Source organism: Excalfactoria chinensis, chromosome 12, assembly GCF_039878825.1.
Source record: "Excalfactoria chinensis isolate bCotChi1 chromosome 12, bCotChi1.hap2, whole genome shotgun sequence".
Taxonomy (NCBI): Eukaryota; Metazoa; Chordata; class Aves; order Galliformes; family Phasianidae; genus Excalfactoria; species Excalfactoria chinensis.
In genome coordinates this window covers 5,713,831-5,734,807 of record NC_092836.1, presented here as the reverse complement: position 1 = coordinate 5,734,807, position 20,977 = coordinate 5,713,831, and the positions used below count along the sequence as shown (strand labels likewise).

Here is a 20,977-nt window from a genome sequence, read left to right as displayed (position 1 = left end):
GGAGACTGTAAAGTTTTCTTCTTTCTTTCTTATTTATTTATTTATTTATTGAAAGGCCTTTGATGCATCCTAAGAGGGACTTTTCCCAGTGCACCCTTTGCCCAGCAAAATGGGGTGTCCAGATGTGATTGTATTCTCACTATCAAAAAAGCTAATGTTTGAGGTGAGAAGTAGAGGATACTGTCCTCTGGGACAGTGTGAAATGGAATCATTAGGAAGAAATTAAGACACTGCTTGCAAATAAAACCGGACCTTTCTCTGCAAACATTATCCCTGGGAATAATTGGAGATCTGCATTCAGGCTTCCTGCTGGGTCCAGTCCCTGGAGGACGCAGCCGCTGTATTGCTTTACATGGTGCGGCAATGCACAGGGAGATTTACATATATATCACATAAAAGTGTTTACAAAAAAATTAGCATGTGATTGAGCTGGGAAGCTGCAGAGGGCCCCAACTGTATGAGTTTCCATGCACTTCAGCCAGAAGATTTATTTCCAATTTGTTATTCATAAGGGAAGAGCGAGAGATTGGGATGGGGTCCTTTGAAGTGGAAAACAAAGTCTTCTATTCAGCCTTCAGCTTAATAGAATACACATGACACAGGCTTGGCATGGCGGCCTGCTTTCATGTAATGTGCTCGTTGTCATTTTGCTTTCGTAGGCTGTGAATGCTAGTGGGAATGGGTACTGCTCTGGAAAAGTCTCTATCTCCTGCTGCCTTCTGCAGGAGATGTGCAGTGTGAGCAGGTAGGAGCTGGGTGGTAATGGTGAAATTAGGCAAATCAGGTTGTTGCCATTATGTTGCTAATGGTCCCCAGTTTGGGTTTTGCAGTGGAAGAGCATATTTAGTAAAAGCAGAATCACTGCAAGGCTTACACATGAACTTCTGCCTGGACTTGGCCTCTCTGGAGGCCATGAGCAGGGAGCTCTGACCTCAGTCTTGTGTTGTGGCAGTCATAAGCAATTCCATCAGAAGTCAGTGTTTTCAGATAGGTGAGTAAAGCATGTATTTCCTTTCAGGAACGAGGCTCTATTTTTTCAACAGTGCTGTTATTACCTGGGTCTACAGCCTGTCATAGCTTCTTTACATTGCACTGTATCAGTAGTATTAAAACCACACTTAGTGCAGCACGTGGACAAGTGTTTTTGAAGACGTTACCAGCCCAACTTACTGTAAGGCCCTGTCAGTGATTGGGTCTGTGGGCTGTGAGAGAAACCATGCGTGACCTTCAGCACAGCAGCCCAGCCCGCAGTGCAAGTGTGGTTAGGAAGAATTTAGAGCAGAGTCTTGCCAGGCCTCTTGGCTCCATGACGTTTGTTCCTTTCAGCTTCCCTCTCCCTCCTCGCTTCTCTCTCGTTCTTCTGCATATTCAGGTTTGGAGCTCTGGGTGAATCACCGAAATCAGAGATGCAGGAAAGAAATGCATGAAGTCATCTCATCCTGCCCCTGCCAATGCCGGATTATTCCCCACAGCACAGTGTTGAGTGCCTTCTCCAGTCTATTTTTAAATGACTCAGAGGAGAGGGCTTTCCTCTCCTCCCTGGGGAGGCTGGCTCTGCTATTCAGTAGATCTCACTGTTGGGGAATTTTCTTCCTGTTCTCCAGTTCTCCTTTACCCTAATTTAATTGAACCGTCTCAGGCTCCACCCTTCTAAATAATTTCCCATATTACGTGACACTTGCAAATACCTGTTGTCAATTTGCAGGCATGATGGATGGGAATTCATCACGGTTTGTACAGACCTGTACCAGGAGGCCAGACGTTATCAGAAACTAGATTTCAGACTTAGAAGCCAGTTAATAAGAATGACATGTAGAACTGTTTCAATAACACCCTTGATGCAGAAATCCATTGTGACTGAGGGTGGGCTGGGCTTCTGAATGTCTGTATTAATATGTTTGTTTCACTGTCGGTCTTCCAGCAGATCTTTCATAGCGCTCTTTGCGTAGCGGAAGTAATTGTCACAAGTTCTCAGGTTGAACTGTAGATGTATATGCATTTGGAGAACTTTTAATTAAAAAAGGCAGTGCTGTTTCTGTCAAGGGGCTGCAGCAGTTAAATTTCTAAACCTTTCAGGTTGAGGTTTCTTAAGCTCTGTAAGTGTTGTGAGAAGGGTTCTGAAGATGGGATATATTCTTTGATAATACCTAGATGTTTTGGAGCAGTGCTCTGTCTTATAATGGAGCATGGTGTCCTTCGTCCAGCAGGACTGACTTGCAAGAAAGCTGCGTGTCCAAAGAGCATAAGTTATTCCAGAAAAGCATCTTATGAGTTTGAAGAGTTATGATTCCCTATTTATTTATTTATAAGATGAAAATCATTTTATGCTGTGGTTGACAGAAGAATAGAAACGCATTGTGAAAACACCAGGAAAAAGAATGGCTAGCATTAAGGAGACTGAGATCCCTTTAGTGCTTTCGTAAAGCAGAGCTGCAGCTATTTAGCTGTGGCAGGATACCAAACAACATTGTGGCTGGCCATTGTTGCTTGAACAGTTTGATTTTTAAAACATTCAGCTGAAATATAACCACCAGCCAAGTTGGAAGAAGCAAGTCACAAGAACAGCATGTTAAATCAAGAGTCAGCAAATGAGGGAAATGAGTTCCCGTGCCCCAGTGGAGTGTGGCTGCATAGCAGAGCAGGAGCCTGAGAGCAATATCTCAGCTTAGCCCAGCTATCGGGTTGCTTTCGAGAGAATGTTATAGTGTGGAAATAATACAGCTTTAAAAGGAGTGAGGTGGTGCTGTAGCTATAAAATAAAGTTATTGATTTCTCTGCAGTAGGCCTCAGAAGGACCGTGGGTCCTCCCCTTTCTGCTAAGCAGCATTCCTGAGCTCATAAAACAGAAGTCTCTCCTCCAAAGAACATCCAATGTTGAGCATTTCAGAAGATGGAATAGGGATGCTGAGGGGGGTGGAGGAGGACAGAACAGTGACTATAGCTGGCAGAATAAAAACACACCCAAGCAAGCTTTGGCCTTAGTTGCTGGTACCAGTTGGACATCAAACTGTGTGTTCGACCTGATTCTTAATACTTGTTTTTTAGAAGACTTGGTTCTTGTTGGTGTTTTAGAACGTGCATGTTTATGTGAGGGTTTAATGGGTTGGAGCGTGGTGTGTGGGAGCAGTGGCAAGGAGAAGGGTGTGTGGTCCCTAACGACGCCAAGTGAAAAACAGACACACCTGCTTCTGAATATAATGGGAGTGATAAGAGTTATTTCTTAATGATGGTTTCTTATGGGAGCACAAGGGGAGGGGTTGGTTTAAGAAGTGAAGGGGAACAAACAGTTCGTATCACACTGGGATATGAACTGCTCATCTCACATGGGAGTGCTGGGTGCATCTGGGCTGAGATGGTGCTGCTGCCTGCATGCTGCCCCCTTTCACACGGTGTTTTGCTTTGCATGGTTTTATCTGCCAAAAAGAAAACAAATTCACAAAATATTTGCAAGGTTGCATGGCCACAGGCGTAAATACATACATATGAAATCCTTGAAAGCAATTTGCTTCAAGCCGCTCTCCGTTCCAGACATCTTTCTCACTCCATCTGCTCGTTTAAGTACACAAGTTCCTTGGGAAAAATCACTTATTACATCACTGAAAAATGCCACGAAAATAGCTTTTCGCTTAAGTTCCCATCCTCAGAGTTAACTCGCATGGGGATCAGATAGATTCAAACATTTATTAACTTTTTTATTTTCCTTTCTCTTTAAACACAGGATCTCTGGTCATGGAAGCAGGGTCACGTGGTGGATTCTTGGCAGTCAGCAGTCTGTGGAGCTTTTGCAGGTGCAAAGGATTATATGTTATACTGGGAATGACTAAAGAAGAAAGGGAAAAATGTGCAAATCTATTAAGTATAGCAGAACAGCATTCCTTTGTAATTCAAGTTTGTTTAGAAGAAAACGGATCCAGTTGTTATTTGGAAGCAGAAAAGTCAGCAAAGGAAAGAGAAGGGGGGAAAAAAAAGCACAGCAGACTGACTCAAACCAGGGTGTCTGTTTGAAAGACAACCAATTTGTTTTTGACAAATTTCTGTTCTTTAAAATCCAGGGCCCTGTCAGTCAGGCTTTGCGATTATTTCCAAGTTGATTTGTAAAATCCTCATCTAGGAGAGACTTCGCTTGGGTGCGGGTTTGTGCAGCTGTCTGCTCTGAGCTCTTCCCCAGGGCTTTAAGTGATTGCAGTGAGAGGCCATGATTCACCATTCATGTGACAGCTCTGACAGCCATGTAGATTAACTAGAGTCAGGAGAGCAGAGGCTAGCACTGCACGGCCCGGAGGCAAAAGCCTTCCGCAGCAAAAAAACGGAGGGTGAAACATCTGGGCAATCTCCAGACGCTACAACAAGAATAAAGAGTGGCAGAATACAATACTGCACTATTTATTACCAAACAAGCCAGAAGTTAATTGAATTCTTCAGTAGGCTTCTTGCTTGACTTTAGACTACTGTAGTTATTTCAGAGAAAAAGAAGTAAAGAATCAATTAATGACTCATCAGTAGAGCTGACAAGTTAGAGGGAGGAGAGACTTAACTGTCTTAATAGAAAAACAGATTAGTCGTTCGGAGATGGATAGCCAGAGCTTGTCCCCGAGGAATTAAAATACGTTCTGAGATTCCAAACCAGTAACAGAGTATGTGGAAAAAATAAATCCTGTTTAAACAGAAATTATAGCATTTCTTGAAACAGAGATTATCAGAAGCGAAGCTTGTTCTTTGATGACTTGTAAAATCAGAGCCGTTACATTGTATGTCATTTTTAAAAATAAGCTCTCTTATGGGAATTGAAGTATTAATAGCAACAGAATTCCAGCAGAGGCTGAGGCTTCCTTTTGGTAGGCACTGTAACGACACAGCTGAGAAGAGGGCTGATGGCTGTGAGTGCGCTCAGTTTAGAAGACCAGGCATGCAAGCAGCAAACAGCGAGGGGAGTAGCTTGGATAGAATTGATCCCATTTGGGGCCAGAGGGGGTATTTTAGGTGATCTGTTGTGTGTCCAGATGTATTTTCAATGTTTATTTGATGTGAAAGCAGTTTTTATTCTGCTTAAAATTTGGTCCGCTTTTGCGTTATACACGGACTTAATCAGCACAAACAAAATGAGAGCAGTTGAAAGCAGATGGTTCATTTTTGTTTTGAAACCAAACAAGCTATCAGACTAAAAATGCTTTAAAATGCAATCTGGGTGTCTGCAGGTGTGATAGGAGATCATTAATTTAGCTGCGTTGATTTCTTTACAGTCAGATTGATACAAAAACTGTGTTAGGGCACGTTCAGAGAGCTGGAAAGGTTATCTGATTTACCCAAGGCTCTGTGGAGTAATTTCCTGAAGTCCAATTTGGTGCCTCAGTTGGAAACTTAGCCCATTGCCTCTGTTTCCTTCCGTCGATGTCTTGATTCTGGCCAGTTGTGCTTGAACTTGCTACTGTTTGATGGATGTTTGGTAGTGTGTGCTCACTTTCCAGTGGAAAAATGCAGAAGGAGCTCCCAGAGGCGCAGTCATGCACAGGCGCTTTGCTGCCCTTGGCATGCACTGGGAGACCCGACTCTTTGCACTCAAGGGGGACACCAGGTCCTGAAGACTCACAGGGAGTTCCAGGTTCGCATTCAGTGAGACAGTTTGTAAGCTCTATTCTCAAAGCAGGAATCTTTGCAAAACTGGAGTTCCATTTTGTAGCTTGTGATGAAACCGGTGATGATATTTTCTGTGGTTGACCTTGCAGCTTCAGTTTCTCCATCCAGGTTTTCCTTCTTTGTTCGTTCTTTCCCCATTCTTCCCTTTTCACCAGCAACATTTTAAACTTCCTGTCTGACGTGTCCTTTGAGAGCCTGCTCAAAACTCACGGGGTTAAACTGGCTTTGGATCAGAACCTTACCTTTCTTTCCCTTCCTCTGCAGACACATAACGGGCAGAATCTGCATTGGACTAACCCAGCCCCGCATCCATTCTGTTTTACTGAAAATATTTAACCCTGTTAGTGAATGGAGGAGGTGGAAAAATAATTTCCTGCTTTCTGAAGTTTCTATTCCACATGAAAAACATTTAACTACCTACTTACAGATTCTAATGAGGGAAGAAAAACCAGACCAAACATTTTATCCCCCCCCCTTTTTTTTTTCCCACCCAAAGTGAAAATTGAAACGCCACCAGTACCCTGTGAAGAAAATAGGGTGTATTTATGCATCCGAATGAGTTTAAATCATCACATTATAAACCTCCAATGGAGAAGATTATCCAAAATCCAGCTTTTAAATGCAGAGATGCTATCAAATGCCACCATGGTAGTTGTGGGTTGGAGAAGTCACACAGACGTGATTTTTCTCCTGTGTTCCTTGCTTGAATTCAATGCTTGCTAAAAATATGTTAGAGGTCCTGAGGGGCAGGGTAATAAGCCGAAACAAACTGAATGAGAGGTTCTCTTTGGCTTCCCCTTATGGTGCACACACACATGTATGTATGTATGTGTTTGTGTTGGTTAGTTCCTAGCTACATCGTAATTGATTGTTTGGCAAGGACAGAACAAAGAGTAACAATATATTGAATTCCATCCCCAATGCCTGTGAAATAACAGTGATTTCAGCCAAAGCGCTATGAGAGGCCTGACTCTTGTTGAGTGCACATGTGTGAGATGTATGTGTGCTATCCGTGGGCTTTTTATAGAAACGTAATAGGCATGAACATAAATATCAGATATTTGGAATCTTCTCTCTCTCGTCTGTTAATAATTTAATCCCCAGAGGCCTTGTCCAGCTTTCTCATCATCTCTGGTGTCTTAATTAGAGGAGTCACTTGGAGCAGTCAGGGACTGAGAGAAGGAGATACGTGAGCAGGCAGCGGGGAGGAACTCAAGAGCAGATCCGTATTATAGGCTGTCCCAGAAGAGAGGCCTGTGTGTGTTTCTGGTGCCCTCCACAGATTTGGGCTGGTGGCAAGGAAATTCTGCCCGTGGGTATTGAGCACTGTTAGGAAGGCAAAGCGCTGCCCTGCGATGGTGATGCCTCTCCTGTTTGTCAGAGCACCCGAGTGCCCATTTAATGTGACTGAAAATCGCCTCTATTAAAGATGCTTCCTTTTTCTCCCAGAGTTAAAAACAAAAACGACTTAACATTAATAATTTGTGCTCTGTTTTGACAGAGTCACAGAGAATGGAGGCGCAAGCCTAGTGAATAATAAAAGCACTAATGAGACCTTTTTGCACGTTAACTGGAGGGAATTCCCATCACTTTTGTTTTGATCTAATTGGCTCTGACAAGATTCACACTGTGTCTGAAGGCCTCTTTAACTCTATAGCTCTGAATACATTTCTGAGTAGTTTTCAAGATCTCCGTTCAGTGTTGGCCTGGACCATGCTTCTAAACCCAGACCAGTCCAACACTGGAAGAGCAGTACTTCTCCTCCTGGTACTTCTGCTGAGGTCACTTTACTCTGCCACTGGAAGGTTCTTCCTGCAGTGGTAAAGAACCAGAATCAACTTCTTAAACATTAACCTAATATCAATAAAATACATCTTCAAACAAGAACTGCTTCCTTACCACTAGATGCTAGGGTTATTACTTGTTCTCAAATGAAGTACTTCATTCTGTTCTGATGCTTCTCAATTTTTATTTGCACATGACAGCTAGGAAGGATAGGAAATGCCAGCAGAAACCTTGAGGATTATCTTGAAGTCTTCAAGATTTTTTATTTCTATTGTCAAGTAAAGGTAAATTGCTCTCTGCTTGGCCTCAGTATACAGTGAATGTCTGTCTCTAGCACCTCCATCGTGACTTGGTCAGTGGGAAGGTGTGAGTAGCAGGGGGATTTTCTGTTTAACACCCTGCACTAGGTAAATTTTAGGCTGTTCAGTTGACATGTGTGAATATACAGTGTCCATTGTAACTTCTTAGGAGACAGGTGATGAATTTTCCAGTAGCATGAACTTTTATTTTCTCAACAGAGGTGTTTGTTGCTCTGCTAGAAGCATTAACAAGCCAAGAGCCTTTTCCTGTGTGCAAATCTATCTTTATACCTACTTGCTGAGCTCAAGCCACTGGCAGATCCTTCTAAGGGCAAGGGGTAAAAGGAGTCTTCATTCTGAGTGAGTTGGTAAGTCAGTCGTCTCGTCTGGTCCCAGGCTGCTCTGGAGGTGCCTTTTCTCTTTGGTAGCTCTACAGAGACAGAAAGATCACAAGCATGAGGTTGGATGTGTCTGGGCCTTTCCTCTCACTCTCACTCTATACCTTATTTTTTCTGACTGTTGAGCAGACATTATCAGCCATGTGTGACAGCTGTTGGAGTCTGGAGATATCCATGCAGTACTGTTGGTGAGGTCACTCTAAAATTACCTTGGATAATAAGGGTTAAGGCTGAAGCATGTTCATTTTGTCGGAGTTATTGCCCACAATAAAATGTTGCTCCTGACAAATGTTAACCTTAACCTTATGTTTTTGTTAAGCATATGCAAACTTTCATTTAATTTAGCCGCTGTCCTGCTGCTTGTTGTGCTTGCGAAGCATTTTATTGTTGCTGTTGTCTTTCTAAATTGACTGGTAAATCTGTACCAAATACTTCCCAGTGATGGAAAAAGAAACACTGAAAAGTTAATAACCAAAGAGTCTGCAAGATCCAGATGTTAGCTGGGGAAAAATGAAAACCAATTTGTCTCAATTAAACTGTTTAGATAAGAGTGTTTTGGAAGGTTGTATTGGAATGAATGTGTTTGTTCTGAATGCTGTCAACTGAGATCGAAGCTGTTAGGAGTGATTGCTTAAAAAAATTAACAGGGTCCAATAAGGAAAGTAAGTTTGTCTTACAACAGTGCCACCATCACCCCTACGGCTCAGTGCTGTATTGAGATCTTTGCTTGATACATATCCAACAGCCACGTGATTCACTGTATCTTGATTTGTGGGCAAAGGAAGAACTTCCACATCCAGACTTGTAAATCCACCATTTTCCATGGAGATTATTTTTATTACTCTAAAAATACATCGCTGACACGAGTACCAAGTCTCTAACCTGATCTCAAACCCTTTGGGTCATTTAGTCAAAAATTGGCTCACAATGAAAAGATTTTTGACCTTAAAGAAGGTCCAGGAACGGGCTGGAATTGACTTTAACTTGCTCATAGTTTCTGCTTTGGCTTCGTGAGTGCAACCCATTTTTCTGCTTTTTAGTGAGATGTCGCTGCTAGAAAACTTCCGGCAGAGTGAAGCTGATGGACCAACCTTAAGTGAGCAGAAGCTGCTGCTCGAAGCAGGGCGTTCATTAACTCTGCTTCCCTGCTATTCTTGTTGGAGATGCAGGGGATTGCACATTTGCCTTACTGCACACCCTGAATTATCATGGGACGTCCCTTAATTAGCTGTGAGAAGTCATTACAGGGTGCCAGCTGGCCAGCCCCCGTCTGACAGAAAGCAGGGCTTTAATGTGTTACAGCTGCGGTGGCTGTGAGAGGTGCAGGTAAAACCATCCACTTGGGGAGGTGACATTTTTTTTTCATTACTTGTCAGATGTTAGAAGAAATGTTTTCTCCCTTTCCATCCCAAGAAAAGGAAGATCAATTTTTCTACATTCCAGAAAGCTTGGAGCAAAAAAAATAGGCTATTTTTAGCTTATTCCCTGGGTACTGCGTAGGCTTCAGCCTCTGGAGTCACTTTGTTCCTTGCTGTAGCAGATGGAGAGTTTATCCAAGCTCCAGAGCAGCGAGATAAAAAAAAACAACAAAGGGAACACAAAGGACAGATTTCAGAACAAGTCTTTTTTTTTCTTCCCTCCTTTCTTTCCTTTTCTTTCTTCACTCACTGCTGTGCTGCTCCAGTGTTTTAGAAGTTTCCTTCACTTTGGCTCTTCCTCAGTGCGAATTACTCGCTTAGAATACTGTGAACAGAAGAGGGAGAGAGAAATCAGAGTTAATTTTAGGATGGCGAAATAAGGCAAAGGGAATAAGGGCCCAGGAGAAAAAGCGGCAAAAAAGCTGGTCTGTAGGTAGTGCAAGAGGCCAGGCTGTAGCCTGTAGCCACAGTGTTAAAGTGTAGAGAAATAGACACATGTTTGTGGATGAGACGTGCACATGGATAAGCTTAAGATTTCTGGCTTTTGGGATGAAAGCCACAGCTGAGCTGGCTGCTCTGAGTGAAAGTAATGAGCTCCAAGGGTGAAGTTTGGGAGTGATTAGGGAGAATAAAAGTGCCTGGGAGAAGATGGCACTTGTGGCAGCAGACTTCTGACAATTTCCAAGATCTTTGGACAGCTTCACATTGTTGTTTTCCAATATTGAGCTCATCTTCTTCATTGGAAATGAGCTCCATCCCAAACTCTGGCTTGTTTTCTTTCCCTTTCCCTTGGGTCTTGGGTCTAACAGTTGAAATTCAGATCCAGTCTGTGTGTTTCAGATGTAGAACATCTTCCCTCTCCTTCTATCTTTCTAAAATGTGGGTGTTTACACTTTAATTCTCAAGGTAGAGCACAATGTGATGCACTTATTTTGCCTTCTCATGAGAAGCAGAGAAGGTTTTTCCTTCCATGCTTGCCTGCAGTTGTTGAAAGTAGAGTCTGTTATTGCTAAGGCTTTTGCATATTCTTCATACATGCCCAAATTGAGAGGACACCAATCTCAGCAGGGATACCCGAGTGTACGGTTAATAGCACAGAACTGTTATTCCTTAAGCCAACATACAAGAATAAAACGCTCTATATATGGAACTTTGACAAATGTACCTGGATTCTGACATGAGGAAACACGCCGTGGGCATTAATAACGAAGCAGTGTTGACCACAACCATGAGAATCATAGGTATTATGGCATTCATTTTTAACCAACAATGTCTCACTTGTGTTTGGTATTTTAATTTGCTCAGGTGGATTTGCAGCTGCAGTTACCACACCTCTCGACGTAGCAAAGACAAGAATTATGTTGGCAAAGGTAAGAGTGGGAAATACCAGCAGGCATGTGGATGAATGGCGGGGGTAGTTTCAGAGTGTCTCAGTGGCCATTACAGAATGAAATTCAGAGCATATTAATAATGACTTCTGCTCTTCTCCTTGGAGACAGGATTAGATGTGAGCAGGCACTGTGTGCAGAATTAAAGGGGTTGTGTTCTGTTCCTTGAATTGTTCTTCTGGTCTTTTCCCAAAGTAGCTGTCTGAGAAGGTGCTGCAGTTCTGCTGGACCCCAGACTTGCTGAGGGTCACGCAGCGATGTCCGAAGTTAAACATCCCAACAGGAATGTATTCCTCTGTTGTTTGGATTGTGGTTTCTGTGTGTGTGGTTTTTGAGGAGGGTTTGACACTAGATTTTCATCCTACATTTTTAAACCGCAGAGATCACATGGACTTAGTTCTGCCATCCAAGGCAGAAGGAAAATGGCTTGTAAGATTAGTATGTTTAGTGAGCAGTTAAAGTGCTAATAAATCTAGTATTCCCATCATTCTCACTGATCCAGAGCAGAGCTAAGCAAGCCACATAGCTTAAAGCCTTCAGTGGATAGTGTTCCTAAAGCCTTTACCTGCCCTGAAAAGAGCTGTTATGTTGGCAAAGGTCAGGCATCCTGGAGTTCCTGTGGATTGTTTTTACCCTGTGGCTCACATCTTTCAGTGAAGGGATGTTTATTCTTGATGACATGCACCTCCTCAGCTGAGTCATGCGCATCTGTGCTCACCATGTGTTGTCGTATCTCTTATTGCTGGGGGTTGTTCCTGATGCAGCTTCTTTGCCTGTGGACAGCATTAATGATAAAGCTTTAGGAAATGGATTTCATTTGTCTGCTGCTGTCCTCAGCAACCAGGTCAGCACTGGTAAGGGAATGGTGGTGCTTTGAGATGTTCTGAGACCATTAGTCATCTCACACTAACTAGATCACACATGTAATTTAATTGTCTTTAGTTCTGGTGTTTGTCCTGTTTTCCACTCAAGGTAATTTCCCCATTCAGAACACTGCTCGTGTCTTTTAGACGTTGTTGGTAATTAGTATTTTTAAAATTAATCTCCAGGATGCTGTTTTATTCTGAAGCCAGTGAGTAACGAAGTCACTTATCGCTACTATTAGAGTGTGTTTTTATTTATGTTGCTCAGAGTCAGTTGCTGGATGTAGAGCAGAGTGTAATGCAGAAGAGACCGAAGCTCCTATTCTGTAATTAGCCAGCTCTGTGACCTTGGGGTGATTGTTTTGTTCTTCTGTGCCTGCATTTCCCCTTCTGCCCTCGGCCTCATTCCCAGAGACAATAAGCTTTTGCCTGTGCTGGGGTAAGGAGGTCATTAAGACCTCTGTAAGGTAGCACTAGTGAGGGACTGGGTGCTTAATAAATAACTAAATGTCTCTGGCAAGAGTTTTCAATCTCTCTCTCTTTTGGGGCAGGCTGGTTCCACCACTGCAAGCGGAAACGTTCTGGCTGCTCTTGCTGGCATCTGGAGGACACAAGGACTGTCAGGGTAAGCGCATGCTGAAGAAGCACATCTCAAGTGTATCTGTGTGCCTGGGGAGGGTCAGGAGGGGGGATGGTGGCCTGCTTGTGTTTGAATGGTGTCATACAGAAAAGTGTTTTATTGCTGTGTGCATGGCCAGGGAGCAGCCGTCAAATAGGTGAGAACAGCACTCAGGGCAAAAATACAGGTTTTCTGAAACAAGCATCATCTTAATCAATCCAAGCAACTCCAGAGCAGTTTTCCAGCTGCTTTCCTCCTGTCACCGGGGCATAGAAATGTTGTTCTGGACTTTCTTCTAACTGCTGTAGGAAGTCTGGGGTGATGTCAGTTCAATCTCTTAACTGCCTCACTTTACTCGTTCCTGAGAATGGCAATTGTTCTTCTGACCTCGGAGCGATGCTCTGAAAAAAAGAGTCCTTTGGTAGCATTTGTGGAACATTTTGAAGGCTTTTGAAGGAAGTGTCACAGGCTTATAAATTTATTATTAGATTTTAGACACCTGCTTCATTTATGTTCCCCTGCCCTCTTTGAGTGCAAGTCATGCTGGTTATTGGCCTCTCAAAGTCAATATACAGAATATTCGATTCAGCCTCAGCCAGTGGAGGCTCCTCTGGCCCATGTGGTCTGGCCTGTGCTTCCTGTGCTGGGGTCTGTGTCCCACCTGCCCTTGAGCTGAAAGAGAAATGAAGGGTTTTTTTTGGAAGCTTTACTAAGGGCTTTGCACTGTCATTTTTACAGGCTTGTAATCCTCCTGACATGGCCGATACTTTTGAGGTGCTGTTCTAACATTTGTAAACTGCTGCTTGAAAGCAGCAGGTACGTTTTGGCTTTGCAGGAGATGGTTTTCTGTTAACATCCGATCCGTGCTCACATGACCAGTAAAAGTTCAGTCCTCTTTTCTACACATGTGGGAAGTAATTCAAAACAAATTGCAGGAAGTTCTGGGCAGTCCCTCCAGGAAGCCGTCCAGCTGTGTGCCCCCAATGGGCAGCGTGGCTGGTTGTCTCACGTTCTCCCTTTGAGGTGTCCATCTGAGGATGCATTTCAGGTCTGCTTCTACTGCAGAAGCTGACCTGAAAGCTGAAGCTGATGTTGGAGGGCATAATGAGACAGGGGTTTGGCTGGGGGAAGCTTCCCCTTCCCTCTACCAAGAGCAGACCTTTCAGGCTGTTTCAGCAATGCCCTTTTCTAAACAACCCCCAGTTAAGCTCTGCCTAAAGACAGTGCCCGTGGATTAGGACCAAAGGGAGCGCAGTTCAATTGAAATCAAAACAATGAGTGATCTGGAGGAAAAGTGAAATGTAAAGTAGGCCAAGCTGCGTCAGCTGCAAGGAAAAGGAGGAAAGTCTTGGGAAAAATAAACGCAGACAGACACTGCCATGCCTGCTGCCAATTATAAATCTATTTATCAGAAACAATAAAAATGTCGGGCTTTTTTGGCCAGTTGCAACATGAAATGATTTATGACTTCTCTAATAAATCTTGTATTTGAAGAGGAGGAATTCTGGGGGCAGAAAGATGCATTGCTTATTGCCACCTTATTAAAACCAGAGTGCAGGGCTCAACTTCCTGTTTTGCACCTAGTAAATCCCTCTGCTTCACACCAAGAGATTTCACATCCCTTTCTGTCCAGAGAGACAGGCAAGCAGTGGAGATAGAGTAGAGATGAGACAAATGGATCTGTGCCTTCTTTGGTCCCACCAATGGAGGAATGAGCCATTCACATGAGGTGAATGATGCAGTGAGGATGCAGTGATGTGAGGATGCAGTGTGGCACGGTGGGCAGCACAGGGTTTGATCTTAACAGATGTGGGTCATATAAGCAGCCATTGTGCCAAGGGCTTGCTGCTTTCGTTGTTGAGTTGTGGCCCCAAAATGTAATGTTTGGTGTTGGAACCGTGGGACTGAGGTCTGTTTCTGGGTTAGGAATGCTGAAATGCAGAGCTGCACCCAGATGGAGGGGAGGGCATGTGGTGTGGGTTTAACCCACCTGCAGCCAGGCCTCTTCCTGGAATTTAAATGTTCCTCCCAGGTCTTCGAATCATACGGTTGAGGAGAGCATGATGTATCTTTACCTGAAAGCCCACCATTATTCTTTGCCAGTCAGTCATGTTTTGTGCATTTCTTACAGCTGTTGAGGCCATCCAGCTGTTGGTGCTGGATCTCATTAGTAGCTGGGAGACCTGCTTCAGCAATGGGGAAAACCCCAGTGGGAACAGAGCACTGTTAGAGGAGGGGCAGGGTCACAGATGAAAGCTGTACAAATAAAAGTCTGTGCAGATACAAATAGGTGGCAGAACTGTGCCCATCAGAGGGGCTTTCTGGTGGGGCTGCTGGAAGACGAACCATTTATTTCATCAGCTGATGGGGCAGGTGTGCTCCAGCAAGGCCCAGCTTGGATTGACCTACAGCACAGCTCAGCTCTCCTTTCTGCAGGGGAGCTGTGGGTCTGGGAGGGACAGGCCTCGTGGTGGTGGGTGAGAAAATGAAGCAGGGGTTAGCATGCCTAGGGTTCTTGGGAGTGATGGTTAGTAGTGAGTGCTGCCAGGGATGCAGCTGCTGGGTAACTTGGTTATCTGCTTCTGTTTGGGTACTAGCTGAGCGCTGAATGTGCTGTTCTGTAAATGAATGCCTGCCATTGCTCCTGTAATAAGGGCTGACTAATTCGGCAGCAGAAAGATGGTGCGTGTCCCGAGAGCAATGCTGCGCTGTAGGATTTACCCTATCAGTGCTCTGTCCATACATGCCTTGTACAAATTACTCTGTTTTAAAGCTGTCATTATGGTAATAGACCAATTGCTGTCTAGTAAAGCCATAAAATGTTTCCATCTGCTCCAGGCTCCTTAGCAAAGCTCATTACAGCAAAAAACAGTGTTACTGCAGCCAGAGGTTTCCCAAGCTCAGCGTGAGCAGTGGCACAGGGAGACAGCAGGGCTGCTTGATTTCCCAGGGGTTTGCACACAGTCCTACCATGGACAGACACCCAGGAATGGTGCAGAGCCAAGGGCAGCAGCATCCGTGTGCAGCCCAGCATGAGGCCTCCCAACACTCAGCAGAGGAAGGCGGATAGATTTGATCCTAATGTTTAATCCTTGCTCACAGCAAAGGAAGCCTGTAATCCTCTGGAAGGAGATATTGGCCTATCCTGAAGTTATTAAACCGACTAAGGGCTTAGATGTGTTGGAGTAATTGGCTTAGTGTGAGTTTCCAGTTAACTTCCAGGAACTGTTGGGATCAGGCACCCCAAAATTGTCATGGCTGCACACAGGGCCATTCCTGCTCCATCCCTCCTGGCCCTGTTGCATGTTACTGGGAGTCGTCTGTGCTGCTGTGTCTGCCAGGGGAGGTCCTGGCAGAGATGCATCTTGGCCTTGGCATGCCTCTGCCAGGCTGGACGGGGTGGCAGGGAATGGGACGCCTCCCATCTGAGGTGGTTTTGCTTGGCTTTGTTTCCCAAAGCCTTTGCAGCCAACCACGCAGCATCCGCTCTCACTCTGAATCCACCTTTCCCTTCCCTCCAGCTTATTTGCAGGTGTCGTCCCGCGGATGACAGCCATCAGCCTGGGAGGGTTCATCTTCTTGGGGACCTATGAGAAGACACGCCAGCTGCTGCTCTGAGCCGGGGCTTGTGGAAGCTGCCGACACTGAGGAGGAGTCTGCCCACGAGTGCAGCCTTCTTCCTCCTGCCGCCTCTTGGCTGCGCCCACAGCAGCTGTCAAGCGGTGTGAACGCCACGTTCACCGCTAACGAAAAGTAAATCCTCAAATAATCCAATTTCCCAAACATGAAATTTTTTCCTGCATGGAAAATGAGTGAAGTCATTGTGAGAGTCGTGCCAAAAAAAAGTGATGTTTGGGGGGCAAATAGCTCGTTATGGTGGCTGTGAAAGGCGTTGCTAGAACTCCTGCAGGGGAAATGTTTTGCAAACCTCCAGCTCGTGGGCTGAGCTGGGAAGCTGAAATAAAGCAAGTGTTCATAATTTGGTGGCACCTGCCTCGTAATGCTGGGAGGGTTCTACTGTTTGTGGTAGAGTTACAGCTTGCCGCCCTCCAACAGCACGGACAGTATTCCAGGCTGGGAGGGCTCTTGGTGGGAGACAATCATCCATTTGTTTGGGATTGTGAGCCGTATTTGTGAAAGTTTATATTCCTGTTTATACCTACAGGTGCACAGCAAGCATTCCTGCGTGGTAACCGGTGTGGCATTATTAATTAGACTCACATTTCTCCAGTAAGAGCACGGGGTTGTGTTATTTTACAACTGTGCCTCTGCAAAGAGCTGCAGTTTGGCCTTTTCTTGGTCTTCCTCCCTCAGTGAAGAAGCAGGGATTGGGAATGGCAGAGCCCAGAAGGGAGTGCACGAGTTGGGGTGGTTCCAAAGTGCTCCTTGGGGCTGCTGGCAGGCAGAGCAGTCCTCTGTGTTGATGTGGTGCTAGGAAGGAGAAGCTGTGATGGCCCACATGGTGCTGGGACGTGCTTGGTGGAAAAGGCACGATTGGAATTACTAATTTAAAACAACACCAGGATCGGGAATGGGGGGGAATAATTGGCAAAGGTTTACTGGGCTGTGTGACCCTTGGAAGTTGTTAAGACAGAGGGTTTTTGTGCAAGGCTGGCTGGGCTGGGTGCAGGTTTCCAGCTGCATCAGCACAATGCAGGCTGTTGGGTGACTTTTGTCTCCTCATGGCTGTGTGCAGGGGGCCAGGATGGGTGGCTGCTGGGCAGGGCTGGGATGATGGGGCAGCTGCCCAGCTTGCACAGCCACTGCGGGCACAAAGGCCTGGGATGCTCTTCCTGTCCATCTGCTCGACGTTTTTGAGGTAACCGAAGTCAAGTCTGTGATTATGTGTTTCCCTGCATTCTGCGTGTAACGTTTTGGTTGTTCTCCTTAAAGAGGGATGTTTTACGATGCTGTCATCCCATGACAAAGCAGTCAGACTTTTCTGAGTCCCAAACTTAGAAAATCATTGGCAGGCAAATAAAATGTGCAGAGCAGAGATCGTAATTCCTAAAAATAATCGGCAATTAAAATGGGGAATTTCAACCAAGTCCCATCTTGGCTGCTTATGTCTCCCAGTTCCCATGGCGCAGTGCAGCACTCCTAAGGTTGTCTCCTTTATGAACTTTTATATATAGCAGGCTCAGTTTTAGGGGCATTGGAGGGTGGAAGATTTATGACACGGTCTTAAAAGCTACATCGTATTTTCTATTAAAGCTCTTTAAACAGATGAGAGGGTTAGAACTGCTGTTGGGGTATTTAATTACCTGAGCTGAACGTAATTGTGCCTCCATCCCTGGACCCAAGTAAGAGTCCAAATAAGAGTTTTTCTGTTGTTGTTGAATATTTACGTAATCAATTCTTGTCATCACCACCTAGAAAACGTAGCCAAATTGAGAGCAAACTGAGCCAGGCATGGAGGAGGGAGAAACCACTGCAGTTCTGTGACATTAAGGCTGCTCATCCATGCTTGTTTTGTAATTCCTGAGCAAACAAACAGCAGAACTGCCTTTGCTCGTGCTTGCTCCATCTGTTTATTGATTCATTTATTTATTTAGCTGAGGTTGAATGGTCAGTGGGTAAGAAGGGGAGGTTAAAGCACCTTCTGGCTGCTTGGTACCCAGGGCTCAACATTCCCTGTCTGTGGGGCAACTGCAGTGACAGCAAATTCAGCAAAACAAACCCCAACCCAACAAACCCCAACACAGCAGTTATTAACTGACGTGGCTTTGCCTTACAGAGCTGTTTGCTGTATTTCCACCAGCCTCCAGGCACGTCCCCTTCCTGTTCCCTTCAGGACCCGCTCTGCGCCGCAGGAAGGACCTGTCCATGTACAGCAGCAGCAGGCAAGTGGGGAGAGGGGCTGCTGTGCACGCAGCAGTGCGCTGCTCCTGCTGGAAGTGGCACTTAGTTGTGGGACTGCAGGGGAGGAGGAGGACTTGAAAAATACACTTCAGTGTTTTTCCTCTCCAGCCTGTTTGCCTTCAGCTCTTGGATACAGGCTGGCAGTTATTTTAAGTTTACTGAAACTTGAAAAATTCATCTTATTGCAGTCCTGGGATAATGTTGGATCTGAAGGCATTGGCTTCTTAAAGGACCTTTCTTTTCCATTTTAAAGTACTTTAACTCCTACGTGTGTTAAGGGAAGTATCAGATACTGCAAATTAGCAGTCAATGCATTAGAATTGTTTTTCCAATGAGTTCTTCATTGTACCTTTCAGTACAGCCCCCAAATCCCACCCCATGCCCAGGTCAGGCTGCAGGTCTCGCACTGCTGTGCAGTACCTGAGGTGACTTCACAAACAGCTGTGGGTTATTCTGTACCTTCATCAGAGATAGAAAAGAATACAGCAACAGATGGGAATTGTATTGGATTTTGAACTGAAACCCCCACAAGCTGACTCAACAAAAAAGCTGTAATATTATAAATGAACCTTTATTAAAGACGCTTCAATGCATTTGTTAGACACTTTAATATCTTACATGTTTTTTCAATGTACAACATTGTACCAAATCTTCTAATAAATAAATAACTTTGTACACAAAAGTAATACTTCCTCTTTCACATTGCCTCTTAGAAGCAGCAAATTCACATATTTAGTGGAAGTCGTAAGGTTAGGCAGTTATCTTTATTCAGGAACCTCATTATCAAATGTTAACGTGGCAACTACGCTTTGTCTCTGCAATGGCGATGACATTTCCACCAGCAAAACGAGTCAGGTAAGTCATTCATTCCTTCCCAGTTCTCACTGAGTTGGTTCTGAGGCACAACTTTCCCTCGAGGAAAGGGAAACATGTGCCCTGTTTATGACTTTTCTAACATCCGTTTCCTTTGCTTGGAACAGACTTGGCACTCAACATAATCAGCCACCTGTCTCAAAGTGCAAACGTGTCAATAGTCAGAAACTGATACAGACAGGTACCTGGCTAAATTATGCTTTGCTTCATTAAGGTCGGGCTCAGTTGGCTTGTTTACAGCAGAACTCGCCTTCAGCTGCCCTGCAGAAGAAGCAGATCCTTCCTTACAGGAGATGTTGGCTTCTCAAGGTAAGGTGGGACACAACCAACATTAAAATGAATGGGCACGTTGCCGTTAAAGGGCAGCGTGCAACTTTACTTGGACTCAGACAGATACAAAAGTAATGGATCTGAACCCAAACTGCAGCGTTTCTGCATGTTATGAGCCACAGTCTAAGCAAAAGTAGATTTCCACTCGATTCTGCTGGCGTTTGTGTTGCTCCTAAGGAAAAAAGTAACAAACCCCCCTAATAAACCTTTCCCCCAAGTAGTCATCACCAGAAGTTAGCAACCTTATATTAGCAGAACTCAAATTATAAATAACTGGAAGGGAGTCCTCCATCCACAGGTACCAACACCAACAGGAAGCAGCCTTTCTATGAACAAAAAGCTTCGCACTCAAGTTAGAAGTGACAAAGATCTGTTCCACCAAAATGGGTATTTTTTTTTCCCCTCCCATTCATGGATGAACTTAAAGGACCAGGTAAAAATATTCAGGATGTTTCCATTGTAAAGAGTACCGTCAGCCACAGTTCCTCTTCTAAAGGAGATTTCTGAGCAGCCCAGCATTGCTACACAAGGCAGCGGCATTCATCTGAAGCGGATATTTTCATGTAGAGTCTGGCTGCAAATCGGGGCAATGGTGTTGAACAGGCAAGTGGGATATCGTACTGCGTGAATTAAGGGCACAGCTGGCAGAGCAGGATTTCATTTCTCTTCTCACAACAGCTACGTGGTTTTGAACCCTATCAGGGATAGACGTGCATTGCTTGGTTAGCAAATGCATTACAGTGGCAGAGGTGATGGCTCCTCCCGCACACGGCCAGACTGCAGCACTGAATGCACCACTCCATGCTGGGGGCAGCATCTGCAGTTTGGCCGTGTCAGTGATGAGTTGTGCACAACACACGAGGCCAGCCTGCAGCTCACTGCATGAATTAATGACCTATTTAGGGAGCGACTGCTCGCCTCTCGCGATATCCATTCTGCATGGTTGCTTTGGGGCTCCGCACTGTTGCTGGGTTATTTAGTGCCACTCGTGCGGTCCACTTGAACATGACATGGGGAAGATAGAGATCTATATGGAGTTTTGAAGAATAACAGAATTTAAGTTAAGTTCTTCCACAAACAGGGAGAAAAATCAGGTCGCTACGGAATTTCTCACTGCTTGTTCTCTTTATTCCTGCAAGCTTCATTTCCAACAGTTGCAGATCTCTGTTTAAATGCGTTAAGTGCAATAACTTTCAGAGGGGAAAGAATTTGTGCTAAGTAACCCAATCGATACTTGATTTAAAGGGACTTCCACTGCAAAGAGGACGATCCCTTTGGAACAGTCTGGCTTTTTCAACTTCTGTTTATGCATTTAAGGCACCAGAATGATTTCTCTCACAAAGTTTAACAGCAACCTGATGATACTGAAAACAGTATTGCCCAAATTGTACAATTTCACTCAGTTTTCCATGCACTAAAGATTAAAATAGCCTCTGTAAAAGATATATATATATATATTTATATATATATATTTATATATGAAAACTCTTATGTACAATTGTATCAAA

The 20,977-nt window shown here is 44.5% G+C and overlaps 1 protein-coding gene across 6 annotated transcripts in view; it reads left to right on the top strand.

Annotated features, from left to right (window-relative positions):
• SLC25A26 (solute carrier family 25 member 26) overlaps positions 1–20,892 on the top strand; it is an 84,909-nt gene extending 64,017 nt beyond the window's left edge. For 3 of the 6 annotated variants that reach the window (XM_072346998.1, XM_072346996.1, XM_072346997.1), the window contains 4 exons: positions 3,719–3,788; positions 10,840–10,904; positions 12,337–12,410; positions 15,926–20,892. In XM_072346998.1, the coding sequence (XP_072203099.1) occupies positions 3,719–3,788; positions 10,840–10,904; positions 12,337–12,410; positions 15,926–16,022 (306 nt within the window). In that variant the 3' untranslated portion in view covers positions 16,023–20,892. The remainder of the gene's footprint in view (positions 1–3,718; positions 3,789–10,839; positions 10,905–12,336; positions 12,411–15,925) is intronic. The other 3 variants (XR_011905066.1, XR_011905065.1, XR_011905064.1) reach the window with 3 other exon arrangements.
• Positions 20,893–20,977: the final 85 nt, after the last annotated feature.